General features: G+C 39.0%; 1 protein-coding gene across 11 annotated transcripts in view; it reads right to left on the bottom strand.

Annotated features, from left to right (window-relative positions):
* The window catches only part of PPP2R2B (protein phosphatase 2 regulatory subunit Bbeta), a 515,907-nt gene that overhangs the window by 215,950 nt on the left and 280,433 nt on the right, over positions 1 to 19,524 (bottom strand). Inside the window, exon 1 of one of the 11 annotated variants that reach the window (XM_040453577.1) lies at positions 18,195 to 18,216. The exons of the other annotated variants lie outside the window; for them this stretch is intronic. Within the exon in view, the coding sequence (XP_040309511.1) occupies positions 18,195 to 18,201 (7 nt within the window). The 5' untranslated portion in view covers positions 18,202 to 18,216. Of the gene's footprint in view, positions 1 to 18,194; positions 18,217 to 19,524 lie in introns of those variants that run through there. 11 annotated transcript variants of the gene reach the window in all.

Raw genomic sequence — 19,524 nt, 5'->3', positions numbered from 1 at the left:
CCAGTCATCCAACACCTCCCCCCTCCTGCAGGCTCTCACTGCAGGCTTCTTGGTGGGCGGAGATGCTGTCAGGCTCACTGTGGTCTCTAGCATCTCTCACAACACTGAACACACAAAGGCGCTTGATAAACATCTGAATGAAAGACAGGTCTTCACACCGTCAAAAGGTTTTAAAGATCAACTGCTAGGGGTGATAAACTCCAGTGCCTTCAGGAGCCCAGGCTGGTAAAATAAATGTGGAGGGGTGTGGGTTGTGGCTAACTGAGGAGTGAATATGTTACCTAAAGGTATTTGAATTCAAATTGTTTTCACAAGAGTCTATTAGCAGAACAACCTCCTTTACAGTTGGTTGTTGCTTGGGCCACTGGAGTTTGTGACTCACTCCATTTTACATCCCCCCCACTCCATCACAGCGATTAGAAACGTGAATGTGGTCAACTACTTCCTTTACAAATGCTAACTTCCAGCATCCCCAAGGATGGGCAGGAAAGACCTTCAAAACTTAATTATTTGAAAATTCATTACCTTCCCCTGAAAGCTACTTCCTTGTATATTTTACCCAATTGTCTCTTTGAGGCTGGCAACACAAACTGAATTCCTTTTCTGTTTGGTTTTTCTGCAAATATTTGAAGATATTTACCACCCCCTCCAAGCCCACTAAATCTTGTCCAGATTAAAGTTCTTTCAGCTGCTCCTTCTGTCAAAATTACATAACTCCCACCATTCTGGCCATTGCACTGTCTGTATTCCTCTTCCACACAAGTATGTGCATGTGATTAACAATTGTGGGAAATTTTGGTAAAGATCCAAATATACACCAATAGGAAATTGGTAATTTTTGAAATATTTCTGAACATGGATGGTTTATGCACCTATTAAAAATCATGCTGAAGAGCATAGAACTATGTTCCTATTAGAACAAGTCATATTACAAAACGTTGCATGCATCATGATCCTATTTTTATTTAAACTATTTTAATTAAAACCAATCTGTGTAAATGGCAAATTGGAAAGAAAGCTAATATTGTACAAAAATTACTTCCATAATCAGGAATAAAAACACAAGTTATTTTTTTAAATGTGGTTTTCAGAAATTAAAAACTTCAGATGGCAGATAATTTAACACTGAAGAGTCCGAGACAGTGCCTCCCTTTTTATTTTTTATTTTTTAATTTTAGGGAGAGCATGTGCATGCAAGAGTGGGGGAGAGGGACAGAGGAAGAGAGAGAGAATTTTAAGCAGATGCTCAGCGTGAAGCCCAAGGTGGGGGCTCAATCTCATGAACCCATCAGATACTGACCTCACGGTCAAAATCAAGCGAAAATCAAGAGCTGGATTAACTGACTGAGCTATTCAGGCCCTCTGAGAGGGCCCCTCCCTTGATCTAGGTCAAGTTTTAAAAACCAGAGGCCTCAGTGGGGCCAGAGTTTCTAAAATCGGTGTGTTTAGTCCTTAACCCACCTCCTCCAGTTCGGAATATAGTCAGATGGGGGATAGGGGTGGGAGTGGGGGAGTGGTGAGCACATTTGGAAAAAAAGATTCTCAGGTGATTTTGAGGCATACCACTGGTTAAAAATCAAACCAGACACTAGATTTCTGTTCATGCAGCCAAACATTATTTCCCTTTTCTTGGCAGCCACATCATTCTTTTGACTCACTCTTAATGTTAACTAAGACCCTGGGGGCTTGTTTTGATGAGCTGCTCTTAAGGGCTACTCCCCTCCCTGTGTGTGTGCAGGTGGCTCTGTGAGACTTCGGGGAAGATATTGGCATTGATCCCCATACAATTCATGTTATTATTAGGTTTGGCCCATCAATCTAAACTGTCAAGATCTTTCTGTTCTGGCTCCTCCTCCCAGCTGTGAGTAATCCTAAAACTCAATCAGAATGACATTTAAGGTAGTTACTGTACAAATGTCCTTTTTCTCAAGGTAAACATTCCCAATGTCATCAACCAGACAGCCAAAGACATTTTTTTTATTTCACCATCTGACCTGGACATCTTCTTGACACAGGTGCTTTCAGGGTAGCCTTGTCAATGACAAGGACAGAGGGCTATCTTTCCCCTTTTATTTTTATTTTGTTTATTTATTTTTAATTTTTTTTAATGTTTATTTATTTTTGAGAGAGACAGAGACAGAGAGAGACAGAGCATGAGCGGGGGAGAGGCAGAGAGAAAGGGAGACATGGAATCTGAAGCAGGCTCCAGGCTCTGAGCGGTCAGCACAGAGCTGGACTTGGGGCTCAAACTCACAAACCGTGAGATCATGACCTGAGCCGAAGTTGGACACTTAACCGACTGAGCCACCCAGGTGCCCCTATCTTTCCCCTTTTAAACTGGGCAAAAAAATAGAATTTGGAAAGGTCATTTGTTGCTGCTTAAAAGTCTCTAACTAGGGTTAAAAACTAGGGTTTTTAAGCACTAAACATGTAAAGCATGTTTTAAATAGATTAAAAGACATAAAATAAAAACCTGCCCTCCTCCCCAAACTTGCTTCCCTGAGGTGCTCATTGTCAACAACCTGGCATATACATTGCTCTTTGTGCAATGCTCTGCTAACCTTGGTTTTCTCTCTTCCACCAATAGATGTTTCTGCCTGGCACTTTATAATAATAATTGTATTTGGTTATCAGTTGTAAAAGCATCAATTCATCATTTCTACTTCCTAAAACACCATCTATCTAAACTGGCCCTGTTCGTACCCATGAAAGGAAGAGCAAGTTACAATTTTGCTGGTTCTTCAGCAAGTTGATTGGACCAGATGGTTCCTGCGAGGCCTGCATGATGAACGTAATGGAAGAGTCATTCCCAAATGCTAGGCTTCATGAAGATCAGCTAGCAGGCTTTAACCAAATAACAGCTGCCCAAGACATGTTCCCCAGTGATTCTCACACAGGACGGCTGGAGCGGGCCTCAGGACTCCATGAATACTCTAGGCTGTACAAATGGCCAGCAAGCTCTGGGCCCCAGTGCATTCTGACAAAAGGCTAATGTGCCCAAGGCCTTGAGCTTGGTGCTCTGGTGCCCCCTGTCCTGCCTCCTCTCTACTGCTTCGTCAATTCTTCAGCTGTCAGTCACATTACTTCCTAGCTGAAAAACTCCCAGATGAAATCTAGCAGTGCTCAGTAGGAGGCTCTGTTGTTTTTCATACCTGACCCTCATCAATATGCTAAGAACCTCCCTTCACACGGGTTAAAATTCAACCAGAGTTTTTTATTCCATTCATCCTATACTTTCTCTGTGCCTATACTCCTATTGTTCTCTTTCCCTGCGGATGCCTCCTTTCTTAACTGTACTCCTTATATCTGCCTATTTATCCCCGCATCCTCTGAGGTTCACATCAAAAGCTGCCTTGTCCACAAAACCCTTAGTGATCACTGCCCACTTCTTGCCTCCTCTTAAAAAAATGGAAGTGATCCTCTAGTCACCCATAACCTTTATTTCATTTCTTATATTTATGACACTCATTTATTTCAATCTTGCATTGTGATTTATTGAATATATCTTACATCTCCTAATAGATTATACATCAGTTGATGAATATATTTGAACGAATGACTACATGAATCCACAAATAAACATACAAAAGCAAAGAGGGGGAAAGAATGTGGAATAAAAATCATTAGGATGCCACTTGTACCCTCTTCCTCCAAGAAAATATTAAAAACATATAATCCACCAGCAGGTGTAGGCACAGGCACAGCTTGGTTGGTGGATTCCTGTCAGCATATTTGACTATGAAGGAACTTAGTTTATCTCCTTTGCTAGTAACTCAGACTTATTACTACTTAAAAACTTTCACCATGGCCCCAGAGCCAGCAGACTACTACCTGGAGGAAAGGTGAGATGCTGCAAGACCATGGGGCTCCTGGAGTAAGAGACAGGCATTTTGTACATGACCCTTTGGGTGGCTCTGCTATTATCCAATCTGACCAGTGTATACACTGCTGAACACCACACAGAAGCTATTCCTTGGTCTTGGGTAGGTCCTGCTTGACCGGCCCCCCCACTTCTTTCATGGCCTCATAGGATGCCATCCTCTCACCTATTCATGCTCCTCAGACCCACAAACTTTTCTCCCAACTCATGAGTGTTTTTCCACCTCATGGCCTTACTTTATGCTACTCCCTCTACCTAGCATGGCTGTTCCACTCGCAAGCCTTAGCCTAAAGGTTGCTTCCTCAGGAAAGTCTTCCTGGATCTCACAAAACTAAGTCAGATTATCCCAGCACAGTTTGTAATGACTCTGTTATAAAGGAGCCTTCAGACTTGGAGTAGATATTCCTTCTATGACTACTTGATCAAGAGTTTTCTTTCTCACTAGATTTCAAACTCCATGAGGGCAGGAAAAGAAGCTTTCTTATTTAGCTACTATATATTCCTAGCACCTGGCAAGGTCATGTAATGGCACATGTGATGTCTAAATAATATATAGTGAATAAATGAGCTGAAATCCAAGGCCATCCAACTGTGCTAAAAAAAAAAAAATAGGTATAGAAAAATCTTGGAGACTTCTACAAAGCCTCCAACTCAGTCTCGGCTCCCTTTACTTGGTTGATGGATATTTTCTACTAATCCTCAGTTCACAGATTTATAAACCACCATGCTTTTACTGAAAATATGTTACAGAATAATCACCAGTATCAGCCTCATTGTTTCAAAGGAACACACGTATTTTGAGTGCCTACTATGTGCAGGTACTATCCCCCATGCATCTTGGGGTAATGTGATTTTTTCAGTAACCCAATAAAGTTTTTTCATTATTTTTACTTTACAGATGAGAAATCTGAGAGCCAGATAAACTAATTTACTTGGCCAAGATCATAGAACAAGTAGGGGCAGGAATCTAACAATGTTCAACAGGTAGTCAATGGAAAGGATGCTGACCTGGAAATCACGAGATGGGAATTTTACTCCATCTTCTGCCACTAATTCCTTGGGTGACCTTGAGCCAAGCATGTTATCTCTGAGTTTTGACTTTGCTGTATATAGGAACAATATCTGAAGATGAAGTGAGACCAGGCCTCACAAGTTTCTGAATAGGAAGCAAGTACAGCATGCTATAAAGAGCAATTATCCCACTGCATTCCCCCTACCCTCAAGAACCAACAGATGGCCTTCTCCTCATTGGAAAATCAAACACTCCTACCAAGGTCAGTTGTGCCTACAAATCATTGTAGGCTTTCTTTTCCTGCACAAAATCTCCAGCTGGAAATCAGCTCTAATTCTTCCTCTTGCTCAGTCCTTGCTCTGAATAACATATTTCGAAAATGAACTATTTTGGGCCAAGAAATCTGTAAGTTGGAGCTGATTCATCACTTTCACCATCAGGCTCTTGCTCTCTTGCTTCTTCTGTTTCGTCAGATGAAGGCATTTTATCTTCACAAACAATTTCTCAGTGGGCTACATGGAGAGGTCTCCTCTTGTCATGATATAATTCTTTGCAAAAGATTAAAAACATGAGGACAGACAGAGTTTAAAGAAAGAAATCTGAAGTAAATAAAATATTGGGGTGGGATGGGGGTAGGTGGATAGAAACATAATCATAGCAGAACCAGAATGGATCACACCATGGCACTTGCCCCTGAATGTGCTGGTTCCAAGTGTCAATTCATGATTGTCTCAATTAACACAAGAATAAGGAGATAAAGAATATTCCAGAAAATGCACTATTTAAAAACCAGCTCTAACTGGCATCTAACTCTTCCCTATAAGTTTACCTTTCTCACTATGCTTTTCTTGGATAAATATGTACTAAAATGAATTTGCTTTGAGGGAATATGGAAATGTCCTTAAAATATGCTAAGTAGAATGGAACAGCCAGTTTAAGAATAAAAATGACTGCCATGGATGCTCATTTGTGGATAATTGAGAAGCAGCATGTTTTCTTTTCTTAGGGGCACATAATACTCCTGCAAAAAAACCTCCTATGTTCACTTTTTTAGATACTGTGTAAGAGAGCATTGTGATCACAAAAAAATACCACTGCACTATCAGATGGGAAAGGCCATACTGTGTGGTAACCTTTCCTCCCCATTACTTTGCCTCTAGGTTCTACCTTCTCTGAGTTCTGGATCATTACATAGCCATCGCTAACTCTAGCATCTCCCTGTGGATGTCAGTCTGCTCAGACTCACTGAGTCCAAATTTACCTCCACCTCCTCCATTCTCCAAATCCGCCTCTGCTCCCACTTTTCCTTTATTTAAGTTCTTAGGACTCTGCACACCACTGCCGAGCTAGAGACTCAGGATTCACTTTGCATACCTCTCCCAGCTGCACCTTGATGTAGATAGAAGTACTACTGATCCTATTTCTAAAATAACATTCCATAAGTCTCCTCTCACTCACTCCATACCCTCTATGCTTCCTACATTCTGGCCACACACCATCTCTTACCTGGATTAGTGAACTAGCCCCTTACCAGGTCTCTGTTCTCTGTCATTCCAGCTACTAGACAGGGTCATATTCCCAGTCACATCCTGCCTTCTCACCATGTCACATACCACACAATCTCTCCACACACCATAAAAATCCAGAGACAAGAAAACATATACAAATACACACATACCCTCCCTCCCTCTCCCTTCCTCTCTCTCTCCCCCCTTCTCTCCAACACCCCCCCCCCCCAAATCCACAAACAATACCTATGTACACAGTAATAAAAGGGCACACATTCTCCCATCATACTAGGTTGCCTACCCCTCTCTTGCATTTCCAGATCTCTGCTTGGGATACTCTTTCCTCCTAAGATGTCCTTCCTTGACCATCACACCACCTATTAATGTCCCTTGAAACTCTTATCCTTCCAGATCAAATTCAAAGCACCCCTCCTCTATGAAACCAGCTAAACTTGTCCCCCCTGTCCCCCCAACTCCTTCTCCATGCTGTCAGATCGCTCTGTACATACATATCCCAATGTACAAAGTTTGTTAGTCTGCCCTCCCTAGGGGGTCATTGAAATCCTAAAAGGCAGAAGAATATAACATTTCAGCATGCGCTTCAGAGGCAAACAGATCTGGGCTGAAATCCCAGCCATCTCTTACAGCTTGGGAAAGTAAATTCTGAGCCCTCATCCTCTCATTTCAAAAATAGAAATAATCCATGACTATACTTATCATGAGCATTGAGTAGTGTGCAGAATTGTCAAATCACTGTATTGTTCACTGAAAACTAATAATAAAACATGGTATGCCAACTATGCTTCAATAACAAAATAAAAATAGAGATAATCCCAGCACTAATGTGAAGAGGTTGGAATCAGAAGTCAATGAAAAAGCGCACAGTATCCAGCACCTACTTAAAACTTAATAAAATGGCAACTATTATTATTACAATTTTTTATATCTTTTCTGTCCTATACTCAACAAATTTTTAGGTGCATGAATAGATTTAGCTTTCGGCTCCTTCAACTTCATAAAAAGTATATTCAAGTGCACTGTCACACCAGAGCTTCCCAACATTTAGGCAAGGCAAACCAAAGAGGTATTAATATCCCTATTTCACTCATGGGTAAATACAGAATGAGAACATAAGTAACTTTGCCCAGGACACAGAGCAGGGCAGTGGCCCTGGTGAGACTAGAACTCTACCTTCCAAAGTTATATTACAGGTATAACATCATCTCCCATTTTAGACTGAGTTCATCTAAAAATGGCATGTCTCTCCAGACATTTGCACTATGCTGGGTAATTTTTTTAATCCTTATTTTATAAGAAAATTAATTTCTAAAATAACAAATATGTAAGATCCAGAACAAGAACTGCCTTCCCAAATTAGAGCAGAGCTTTGCAAATGAAAATGCAAATTTGAAAAATGGATCTTTTGGAAAGCATAAATCAAATTATGTCACTCCCTTACTTCTAAGCCTCCAATAACTTCACACTGCCCTCAGAATAAAATCATTCTCCCTGTCATGGCCTCTAGGCATCTACATGGTCTGGATCGTGTCTACCTCTCCTGTTACTCTTTCTTTATTCATTATGTTCAGGTTGCACTGGCCTTCTGTTCCTCATATTCTCTAAGCTCATTACTGCCTCAGGAACTTTGTATTTGCTGTTTCCTTTCAGAGAGTCCTCATTCTCTAGATTTTTCCCATCTTGGTTCCATTTTGTTATTTAAGTCTTAGTGTCAAGACCTTCTTTGTCTACTTTATCTAATGTTGGTCTCCACTGTCCTCAGTCTCTAATACAATCATTAACTCACTCTAATCTCTTTCTACCATTTATCACCATATAATATTCTTATTTACTTTTTGGATCCTACCTCCCTGAGAATACAATGCCCAACGGAACAGGAAGAGACCATATTTATCTTGCTCACTACTTTTATCTTTAACACCTAGAATAGTGCCTGATACATAGTAGGTATTCAGTAAACATTTGCAAAATGGATAAATGGGTAAGCTTCTTTCATCACCAGTAAAATACCAGGAAAGATCTTTCTATGCATTTGCAATCTAGACTGATTAAAAATTCTTGAAACTAAAAGCAACACAGTCCCCAAAATGAGAACCATAGGAATATGTGAGCCAACACTAATCATCATCCTTACGTCTTTCAGAACAAAGGACTCTTGTTTTTATTTATGTCCAAGGAGAACTAAGTCTTTTGGCAAAGGAAACTGGAGACACTCCCTCCATTTGAACCAAGAGGTCACACATGCTTCTTCTTCAACTTGGAGCCCAATTCCCTGGTCTGGTTTCAATCTGGAGATTTTATCTGACAGCTAGCAGGTTACTGCTTATAGTGGACTTGCTCTGTTGTAAGAGAGTTAACTTATAGGACATGCCACATGAAGAGCAAAATGTGGATCAAGAGGGAAAGGAGGACCTTTCAAGTATTTTAATATCCAGGATTAAATTGAGAATGATGTGGAAACTTCATTTCTAATGTTATACCGCCTAATCCACTTGAAAGTTAAAAATCTTGAAAAGTGATTTAATTAGCCATGACAAATACGCATTCTTCTCAAGGAGAAGGATGAGATGATTCTTCTCCCTATTCTCCTGAATTTTCCTCCTAATAACACGAAAAAAAAAAAAAAAAAAAACAAAACAACCAGTATCCTCAGCTCCCCTGTAACCTACCACTGTGACCATAAAACCAGCAGAACAGAAGTCTCTATTGCCTCATTTCAGGTTAATTTTAGAAAGCAAAGTTGGAAAAGACTCAATCAAATTTATGCTGAAATGATCCTTGGTTACAAGTAGGCAAGGACTATCAGAAAGGTTAGGGCTGGATCTCTGGCTATATTGGTGCACATGTGAAGTGAATCCAGGCACAAATTTCCAACAAATTCCATTTTCATCTTCCTCATTTTTAAACAGCTGAGCCACATATTTTTCTTTATCAGATGCCACAGAATCTACAGAAAGCAATATTTGGATTGGATATTTTAATTATGTCAACCATAGTATGAGTATAATTTGCTATGAAGATCAAAAAGCTTATTGAACGTGAGGTTATTTGTTACAAAAGCTTAGAACATAGTCTCATCCTCTCATCTCAGTTTTAAAAATCAAATAGAGTTTAATGACATAAAAAAAAAAAAAAACATAAAAGGGAATGTGCCCAAATTTGTGCCCAGAAATCACAATGCCTCAGATTATGCTCCTCATGGATGTTTCTTAAGGCCAGTCAGGGCATATACTGCTTGTTTAGCACTGTGTTCTACTTTCTCTCATTTATGAATCAGCTCTTGGACTTTGTAGGTCCCTTCTTCAAAAACTATAGGACTATGGGGCACCTGGGTGGCTCAGTCATTTGAGCGTCCGACTTCAGCTCAGGTCATGATCTCGCGGTTCGTGAGTTCGAGCCCCACGTCGGGCTCTGTGCCACCAGCTCAGAGCCTGAAGCCTGCTTTGGATTCTGTGTCTCCCTCTCTCTGCCCCTCCCCCGCTTGCAATCTGTGTCGCTGTCATTCTCTTTCTTGTAAATAAATATTAAAATTTTTTTTTTTAAAAAGCTACAGGATTAACATGTATGGGTTTCCATTTGGTCCCTATCATCACAGAGGGGAGTTAATCATACACTGAAGAAAAAGCACTGAGTAAAAGGGGAAAGGAGGAATGTACATTAAAAAAAAAAGAAGACTCATGAAACTCAACTGTGGTAATTATTGAAATGGGCTTTCACAGAGATGGCAGGGAAGCTGTATGAAGGCACTTCACAGTAATTAATTGAGCCTCTCCTCATTCTAAATTGAGAAAAATAAAAAAATCAATAATTCCAAATGTGTCATACTTATTGACACTAATGAAACTTCCTGAATAAGCATTTAATGCAACTCCACTGCTATTTTAAATTTACGTTCCTCACTGAGTGAACATTACAAGGTCAGGTCAGCTCCCCTGGGCTTCGCAGAGCTGATGCTATCAGACAGCACTTTGCTCAAGCTGTATATGGAACAACCCTTTAGAGAGTTGCTGAGCTGTCCCCGGTGCTGAAAAAAGCTACTCTTTCCCCTTTGGTTCAGCAGGAGACATATACGCAGAAATGACATGGTATCTCATAGTGCACTTACCCACATGTCCATGTTTATTTGGAAGAAAACAACCAGATTCTCCCAATACTCTGATTTCCTAGAAAGCTTTAGTTTCATTAGGCTATCTTGGCCAAGTCTCTCATTTTACTCTTATTTCTTTCAAATAATCATATTGAGGTATATTAATTTGTACTTGCCTGCACTTTTCTTTGTAATGTAAGTATTCTAGCTCCAAATAAAGCGTAAGCACAAAAGTTGTGGAAATATTTATGGACTTGTTGGAATACGTGGTTTCAAATTTGGCTCCACTACTTATTAGCTGGGTAGTTTGGCTAAGTTAAGTTACTCTCTGGTCAGTTCCCTTCTGTGTGAAAACAGGTGAGTATCACCCACTTTCTGTGTAAAAACAGGTGAGTATCACTAACTTTTGGGGAAGGTCAAAGGCAACAGGGTATTTCAAAGTACTCTTCAAATTATAACATACTAGAAAAATTGTAAGCATTTATCGTATCAAAAAGTTTTAACTTTTTTTCTGTATCACAGATATTCTTGACACAGTGCTCACAATTAAAGTTTTGTTGTCTCCTTCAATTCAGAACAGGTCTATGAAAATTAAAATTCCATCTCATGCTTGGGGAATCTTAGGAGATAAGAAATGTACAAAGAGAATGACTTGTTAGAAGCAGAGAAAGTTGGAAACTGTGAAATTCAGACCCCACTTAATCACTGAAAATTTGACACCCAAATTTGCAGGCATCTCCTGGCTCAACATCATCTCTTTTCTAGTACTTAGTATTCACTGAAACAATGCCCCCAGTTAGCATGCTGTGTAAGCATAGATTATCTAATTTAATCTGAATATTCACATTTTGTGGATAAAATTACTTATTTGGAATTAAATAACCTGACCAAGTCAAGAAAAAGTGACAGAGTCAACATTTAAAACCAGGTTATTCTGCATCCAAAGCTTATTCTCTTAGTCATCATGTCCACAGACCCCTAAATCTGATGGGTCCTTTAGATGTAGATTAACTTAGAAGTTGTCCAGAATTTCTAGAGTCTCATCCTGGATCAGAACTTTTAAGAGTATGTTATTTAACATATTAGAAGCCATAATGAAGGAGTGCCTGGATGGCTCAGTCGGTTGAGGGTCTGACTCTTGATGTGGATTCAGGTCATGATCTCAGGGTGGTGGGATCAAGCCCTGCATGGGGATCTGTGCTAAGCATGGAGCCTGCTTAAGATTCTTCCTCTCTCTCCATGCCCCTCTCCCCTGCTCATGCACCCTCTCTCTCTAAAGTAAAGATTAAAAATTAAAAAAGAAACCACAATGAAAACAATTTTTTTGGAGCAAGGAGATAAATGGAAATTTACTGTAACCTTCGCCTTGTGAATTCTAACTTGATGTAAATACCCTAGATTATATGATGCAACAAACCAGAAGGGGAATAAACTAGAATCACAAGAGCATTGACTTACAAATGACCAATTCAGCATCATCAAACCAATTAGAAGTTATTGCCCTGCATTATAAAAGAATTCAAATAAGATGTACATTGTTAGGGTGTGTTTTTTTTTTGTTTGTTTTGTTTTTTTTCTACTAGAACTCAAAACTTATCAACTTTAATGATTGTATTATTTTAAAATTGCATTCATTGTGCAATTCCTTCTCCTTCTATTTAAATCCTTTCCTTTCTTAAACATCTAGTTGGTATTCTCCTTCCTCCATGAATATTCACAAATGGTTCCAACTCACAGTAATTTCACCTTTCTCTGTACTTATATCACTTCTGCCTATATCAAACATTCCTCAGTAAATCACCTGCTGTCCTGGGTGGCTCTCCACTTTCTCACACATCTATTTAATATATATTAATTAACAAGATAAAATTAATACATTTATACTTTATTTCTCCAATCTCAGTGGAGACTGATTCATAGTAGGTGCTTACTATTTGAATGGAATTTGGTACTTACTATATACTTCAATGAAATTGCTTGCTGAATTTCTGATTTTACCTAAACTCTTGTGGTTCCCATTAGGTCCAGAAAGTTGGGCCTATTTTTTCTGTCATACTCGGTAATGCATCCTTTGTGCCAAACATATCACAGGAGCTTATGTATATAATTGGGGTAAATGAAGTAAGGAATAAATGAGTTAGCTAAATTGACAGAGATTATCATCTCACATTGAATGCCCACACCCACAACCCTACTCCAAAAGTTATTTGTAGCAAATTTCAAATCTAGTTCAAGTGGATAAATTATGTTCCTGAATGAATTTATCTTATTTGACAGGAGAGTCACTTTCAAAGAACCATAGGAGGTAAATGCTTGGAAATTCTGTTCCCTGGTATATAAAGAAAAGGGTATTATGAATCATAAAAACTTACAAGGGAATAAAGGAGAAAGGGCACCTAGAATACTTCAATTATTTTCTAAATATTTTTTATCAAGAAAATATTGGGGCACTGCACTTTCACACAGAGCTGAAAAGGAATTTGTATGAACCCTTTTCAAAGGCATGCAAGATGTCTTAACTCCATATATTTACACATTTATTCAATAATATTTACTACAGTAGATGCTAGGGTTAGACAAGTGAACAAAAACATTATGTTTTTGACCTCATAGAACCTACATTCTAACACATAATGAGAAAATAAATCTCTTTCTGTTTCATTTATACAATAAGTATAGATAAAAAATCAATGCTATACACAGCATTGGGTTTTTACTTTCTTGGCCTTGCTGCATCTCTGATGTTACTGAGTGTAGAACAGATGACACAATCAGTTAATCTGATTTAATAAATCCTTTAATTCTCTTGGTAAATACTAGAAAAGCAAGGGGATCATGGAGAAAGAGGGTCCAGAAATAGACTTTAATCCCTTTTTCCATCATCTTCCTATACTCTTAAGTAGAAATACTGAGACAGTTCCTTAAGAGAGAGCAATCTCTTCCTTGCTTAGCGGAAAAAGAATCAGGAGTTTCCATTGGATATATTTGGAGTGTGTATGCCTAATAGTCAAGGATGCTTTCCTTTCATGGTGGGTATCCTGGCTCCTTCAACGTTCAGAGTTCAAGGGGTTAAGGAGCAACCCTTTCCTGGCATCAACATGCAGATCTCCATGGATTCAATAATCCATGATGCACAGTCTCTGGTTCAAAGTTTTTTTCCCCCTCTTTTCTTTGTTGTGAAGGGATTTTCAAATAGACCCTCAAGTTAAGCATTACTTTTTTCTAAACTAAGACATTCTCTTGCAATTTCACATGTAGTGTTTGGATTAATACTACAGATTCATACAACATCCTATGGGAGAAACTTAAGTATCAAAAACCCAATCAATAAGTGACATCCACAAACTAAAATCAGGGGCTGATGCAGTGCTTTAAAAATGTTCCTTATTTATAGAGAGCTTAATTGCATTAAGTGCCAAAGAATGTACTGCTTTCTTTGTAATGAGTTTTTATGGTCTTAGTCTTTGGAAGCTCAGATTCCATCTGTGACAGCAGACTGTGGTAGAGTTTGGCTATTAATAGCTGCTGGTACACACTTACTCACAGCTAAGAGGCCCAGGGCTGTAGAGACAGCCAGATGGAGATAATACCACAGGGTGACTGTATGGACAAAAAGATGATCCATTTTTTTTTCCAACACAAAACAGACAACACTAAAAACACGACAATCCTGTTTTATTGCAAGCCAAACCCTCTGAGGAATTTTTTTTCTCCTTTCCAATTCTCAGGACTGATTCTAAATCACATGTGATTTATCACTGTTTCTGTTGTTCAAATAACTCCTTACATAGGTTACAAAGACAAAAACATCCAGATGGGTTAACAGCCCAGATTTACTAAAATGAAATCCTGATACAGAAATCCTGTTTCCTGATACAGAAAATCAGGAACAAAACAATTTGGCAGCTACTCAAGGAAAAAAAAATTAACTTTGATACTGGACAGTCTTCTGAATCAGAAATATTTTCCCTTACACAGAAAAAAGGCCAAAAAATGGCATAACACATCAGATATTTCTTGATACAAAGAATAGATTCCCCCCACCCAAAACTGCTTACTGTGATCTATCTAATATTATTATGGTCTTAATTCATCTTTATTTTAAAGACAATAAGAAAATATACTGGAACACAAGAGTGACACAGCTACCATACTTAACATTATGTCATGATTCTTGGGGGCTGAAGTTTTATAGATACCAATCCTTCTTCTTCTTCTTCTTTTTTTAATTTGTAGTAATCTGTAGGGTGAATAAGGGGAAAAACTATTTCCCCTAAATTATATTTTGGCTAAATCATATTTTGGTGGGGTTGCACAATATGTGGGTTTTATGTTTTCTAAGTAAGGATAGATTAATAGGAATGCTCACACACAATGGAAAATCATTAAAAAATATAATATCATATCATATCATATCATTAAAAAATTGGGCAAGGGATCACCACATCATCCTGTTCAGTCTACAACATGGGTAGAATCACATTGTTCTCATGAAGACAAGCACAGCTAAAATCAAGAGGCACAGCCTCAGCTAAGAACTTGGCTCTGTTCTCACACTTTGAGGAAATTCCAGGCAAATAGGGATAGTTAATTAAGCACCCTATTTCATAGAGATAAGAAAGAGATACCTGATTTCATAGAGATATCATACAGATACCATATTTCATAGGGATACCATGAAAAAGTCCTGAAAATGAGACAAGCAAAGCCAAACCGTACAGAAGAGACAAAGGTGGCTGGTTCAAACAGATGGTTAAGGGATCTGGGAGTGTCTAACTGTACCAAGAATCCAGGGTTTATCCCATGAAACCTCATTTATTCATGCACTATTCTTAATCTACAGGGAAGCTCTTTTCTTTTTAAAATAAATAAACAGTCATAAAATAAAGATAATATATTTTTAACACAAATTGGTTAACAGTTTAAGTTCTAAAGCGACACTGTTTATAATCTTTGTCTGCATCTTACTAATTGGTTAAAACTGACCAAGTTTCTTAACCTTAATAAGCCACTATTTTCTCATTGATCAAAAAGGTACAGCAGGATAGTGAGGATCCTGCTCACAGGATCACAATATCCACGCAAAACATGGATATTCCATGCAAAACATATTGGTCAGTGGCTGGTACATAGTTAAAACTCAAAAGATGCCCTTGTTTCTTCTTCTCCTTTTTCTTTATGATTTTTTTATACTTCATTTGTATTCCTACTACATGCATAGTGCTTCTGAAAGTTAGAAAGATCTGGGTTTGAATCCTTACTGGGAGAGGCTGTGATCAATACCTTTTAATTTACTCATCTGTTAAATGAAGCAAATCCTACCTACCTTGGAGGAATGTAAGAAGTAAATGAGACAATTCATGTCATATGCTTAACATGCTCTTGGACATAGGCTAGCTTCCGTATGGAAATTAGCTCTCCTGATTTCACCATCATAATCCTTTCAGTAGGCTGATGGGACACTTAAACACAAGAGTGAATATAAAGCAGAACTACAGTGCCTGAACCTTAAACATCAGTTCATTCTTCTTCCAGCTTGGTTAGCGAGGCTGTACGTATCACATATTATAATTGCGTATCTGCTGTATATCAACTTCAATATTTATTGTTTCCAAGACAATTGCTACTACACTGTCATTTCACAGAGCCACTGAGGTATATGCCTCTCATGCCCCCAGCAAACGAGACAGAGGAGATACTGTCCATCTTCACTGTCATATCTGCATTAATATCAGAGAGCCAGCTACTTAAAACATCCCGGATCCTTCCAGCACACAGGTTACAGGCTGGTTTTGCTTCTCCCTTCAGTTCCAGCTTTATCATTTCTTCACTTTTAGCATCACCGTTTCTAAAATTTCCACATTAGCTCATCACTTTCAAATACTTGGAGCACTAATGCATCAAGCCCATCATCAAACAGAACACCTTATGTATGTGTGCAGTGTGCAGGGCTTTGAGTGAGTGCACTCTACAAAGAGATTTTTCACCTACATTCCTAAGCAGCAGGGAGACTTAGTGGCGCTACTTTCCCTCTCCTGGAATGTTTACTAACTAGCTAATAATTTCACTGTGAACTTTAAGCCTTCACTAGTCACAGCAAGAGTACATGCAAGGATCTAAGCAAGCCAAGTTCTGAGGCTGCCTTGAAACAAAATCTGTCTGTACTGTTACACCAAATTCACCAGCCTGTTTGAACACTGGCAGGAGAAACATGGCGTTTTCCACCTTGACTTTGCCTTCAATGTGACAAGGCAGTGTCTAACTTCAGGGCATCCAATGGTTATGAAATCTTTTTTTCAACGTTTTTATTTTTTTTTAATTTATTTTTGGGACAGAGAGAGACAGAGCATGAATGGGGGAGGGGCAGAGAGAGAGGGAGACACAGAATCGGAAACAGGCTCCAGGCTCCGAGCCATCAGCCCAGAGCCTGACGCGGGGCTCGAACTCACGGACCGCGAGATCGTGACCTGGCTGAAGTCGGACGCTTAACCGAATGCGCCACCCAGGCGCCCCTAATGGTTATGAAATCTTGACACTTCACCTACTGTGGGAATGACATGTTTAAACAGTCTCCGTTCTCCCAAGCATTTTCATATTAAGCTCTGGTGAATGGAAAGTAATGAGATGGACCACGAAGTGCTCTGTCAGGCAGGTAATGCCTGCTTCTCTCTCTCTCTCTCTCTCTCTCTCTCTCTCTTCCTACCCACCCCCCAGTAGCACAGCTGACAACTTCAAACATTTATTAATATCGATCCCCTTGTCTCCTAACAATCAATAGTGAGCGTCCAAAGAATCAAATAATATTCAATGTGCAGAACTGTATTTATTTTCACATAATACTGCAGGGAAATTAAAGATGACTCATATGAATCTGTTTATCTCTTTAAGATTAAGAAATGACTACTACTTCTACACACATCCCAGAGTTTTAGCTAATGTGGCTCTAAAATAACCCTGGGGAAATGCTCTTACTACTTCTCTGGTTACATTAACCTACTGTCTAATGATTTCCTTGGTAAAATATGGTTTTATGATAGCTAGACTTTTTATTATTTTTTTTTTAATTTTTTTTTCAACGTTTATTTTATTTTTGGGACAGAAAGAGACAGAACATGAACGGGGGAGGGGCAGAGAGCGAGGGAGACACAGAATCAGAAACAGGCTCCAGGCTCCGAGCCATCAGCCCAGAGCCTGACGCGGGGCTCGAACTCACGGACCGCAAGATCGTGACCTGGCTGAAGTCGGACGCTTAACCGACTGCGCCACCCAGGCGCCCCAACTAGACTTTTTAAAAAGATACCTGCTATAGATGGTAAATTGCTTGTCTTCTAATAATAAAGTAGCTAACATTTATTGAGGGCTCGCAATGAATGCACTAGGTAAGATCTTAGGTGTTTTACATACAAAATCCACTCCATTTTCATACAGCTCTATGGAGGTAAGTTCCATTGTTTTCGTTTATGTTTTATACAAATGAAGACATTGACATTTTGATAGGGTGTGACTTGACTAATTTGTAACAAATAAGTGGCAGAAATAGAATTTAGAATTATTCTATCTGAATCAAGAGCCAGAGGTCTTAACCACTGCTTTACACGTCTTTGTTGGTAGACTGAATTTTTGTTCTGGTATAGCTATAACCATTTTTGTTTTAGCTTACCTATAAATATTTTACTTGTGTCAACTCACCTAACATTCTTGTTATTCAGGCTTCATCAGCAAGGTACAGACCTCCAATTGGAGCCGCAATACTGTTAACACTTTCCATATGAGAAGTCATAAATCTTTATGATTTTCAGAAAGGTCAAGCGCTTTGGTTTGTGGTCTAAAACTGGGCTTCAGAAATCAAAATAAAAGATAATCTGAACAATTTCTTAAGGATTTACTTGCCCATCTGTAGTTATACTCTAGTAGAAAAGAATTTGATACCTAATAATCATTCTGTCATCTAATATATATATATTTAATTTATTGGGAGACAAAATAACATTAAAATATTCTTTTAAGAACATATCAAGAAAGTAAAAATTGTGAAATGTGGCCAAATCAATAATTTCAGAGACCGTTCTGAGTTTCTAGTCCACTACTTCCTGAGGGAGTATGGAGCCCACTTCTGCAGGTGAGTGAGCCTGGGCCCCACCCTCACGAGGCAAAGTTAGTTCTAAGGAAGATGTTCATCTTTGGTCTGTCACCTGTCCACAATGAACCTGGAGAGGAATGACCAATGCTTCACATCCCTCCTTCCCCTCAAGTTTCTCATGCTCAGAGAAATACATTGTACAAAACCTTAGAACTCAGTGTATTCCAGCCCTTGTAGTCTATAGTGGAACAAAGAGAGGCCCAGAAAGGTGGTTAGCTGGCAGAGATGGGCCAGACTCAGGTCCCAGTGCTGTGCATCTTCTATTACCCCATGCTCCCTCTTAAATGTAGGCCATGTGATACAGATAAGCAGTAAAGGATTCATCATTTGTGAATAAGGCCGACCAAATGTCCTCTCTGCTTAATGTTGTTCACCAAACATTGCCTTATTTAAGGAAAAGAGATGCTGCTAATTCTGCATCAAAGATAGCCTGTATATTATGCTAGTTATAGCCTAATGATCTGGGTTGGAGTCCCAGCTCCACCAGTCATAAGCTGTGTGACCTTAGGTAAGTTACAAAACCTTCCTGAGCATAGACAAGAAGGTAATGACCACATCACCAACCTCACTGAGTTGCTTGTGATGTGTATATGCATTAATTCATATTTAATACTCAACTATATGTCTCACATGTAATAAACACTATATTATTTTTATTATCATTGTTTTTTTTGCCAAGTTGTGACAGGAAATCCACTGTTAGGTCTACAAGTAATTCTGCTACTACTCTCTCTTCATTCAGTTGTCAACAAACCCAGGGCAGTCAAGACAACACTTGCCAAATCTCAAATGGGTAAAAAAAATTCTAACTCACTCCCCACCCACTTAGTGTATGAGCTTCTGTGGCACCACTAACAATCAATAGTTTGTGCCCCCTCA

The sequence above is a fragment of the Herpailurus yagouaroundi genome, unplaced genomic scaffold (genome assembly GCF_014898765.1).
Source record: "Herpailurus yagouaroundi ecotype Mexico unplaced genomic scaffold, PumYag 29, whole genome shotgun sequence".
NCBI lineage: Eukaryota > Metazoa > Chordata > Mammalia > Carnivora > Felidae > Herpailurus > Herpailurus yagouaroundi.
The sequence above is the reverse complement of the archived record's forward strand: the minus strand, read 5'-3'. Positions and strand labels throughout refer to the sequence as shown.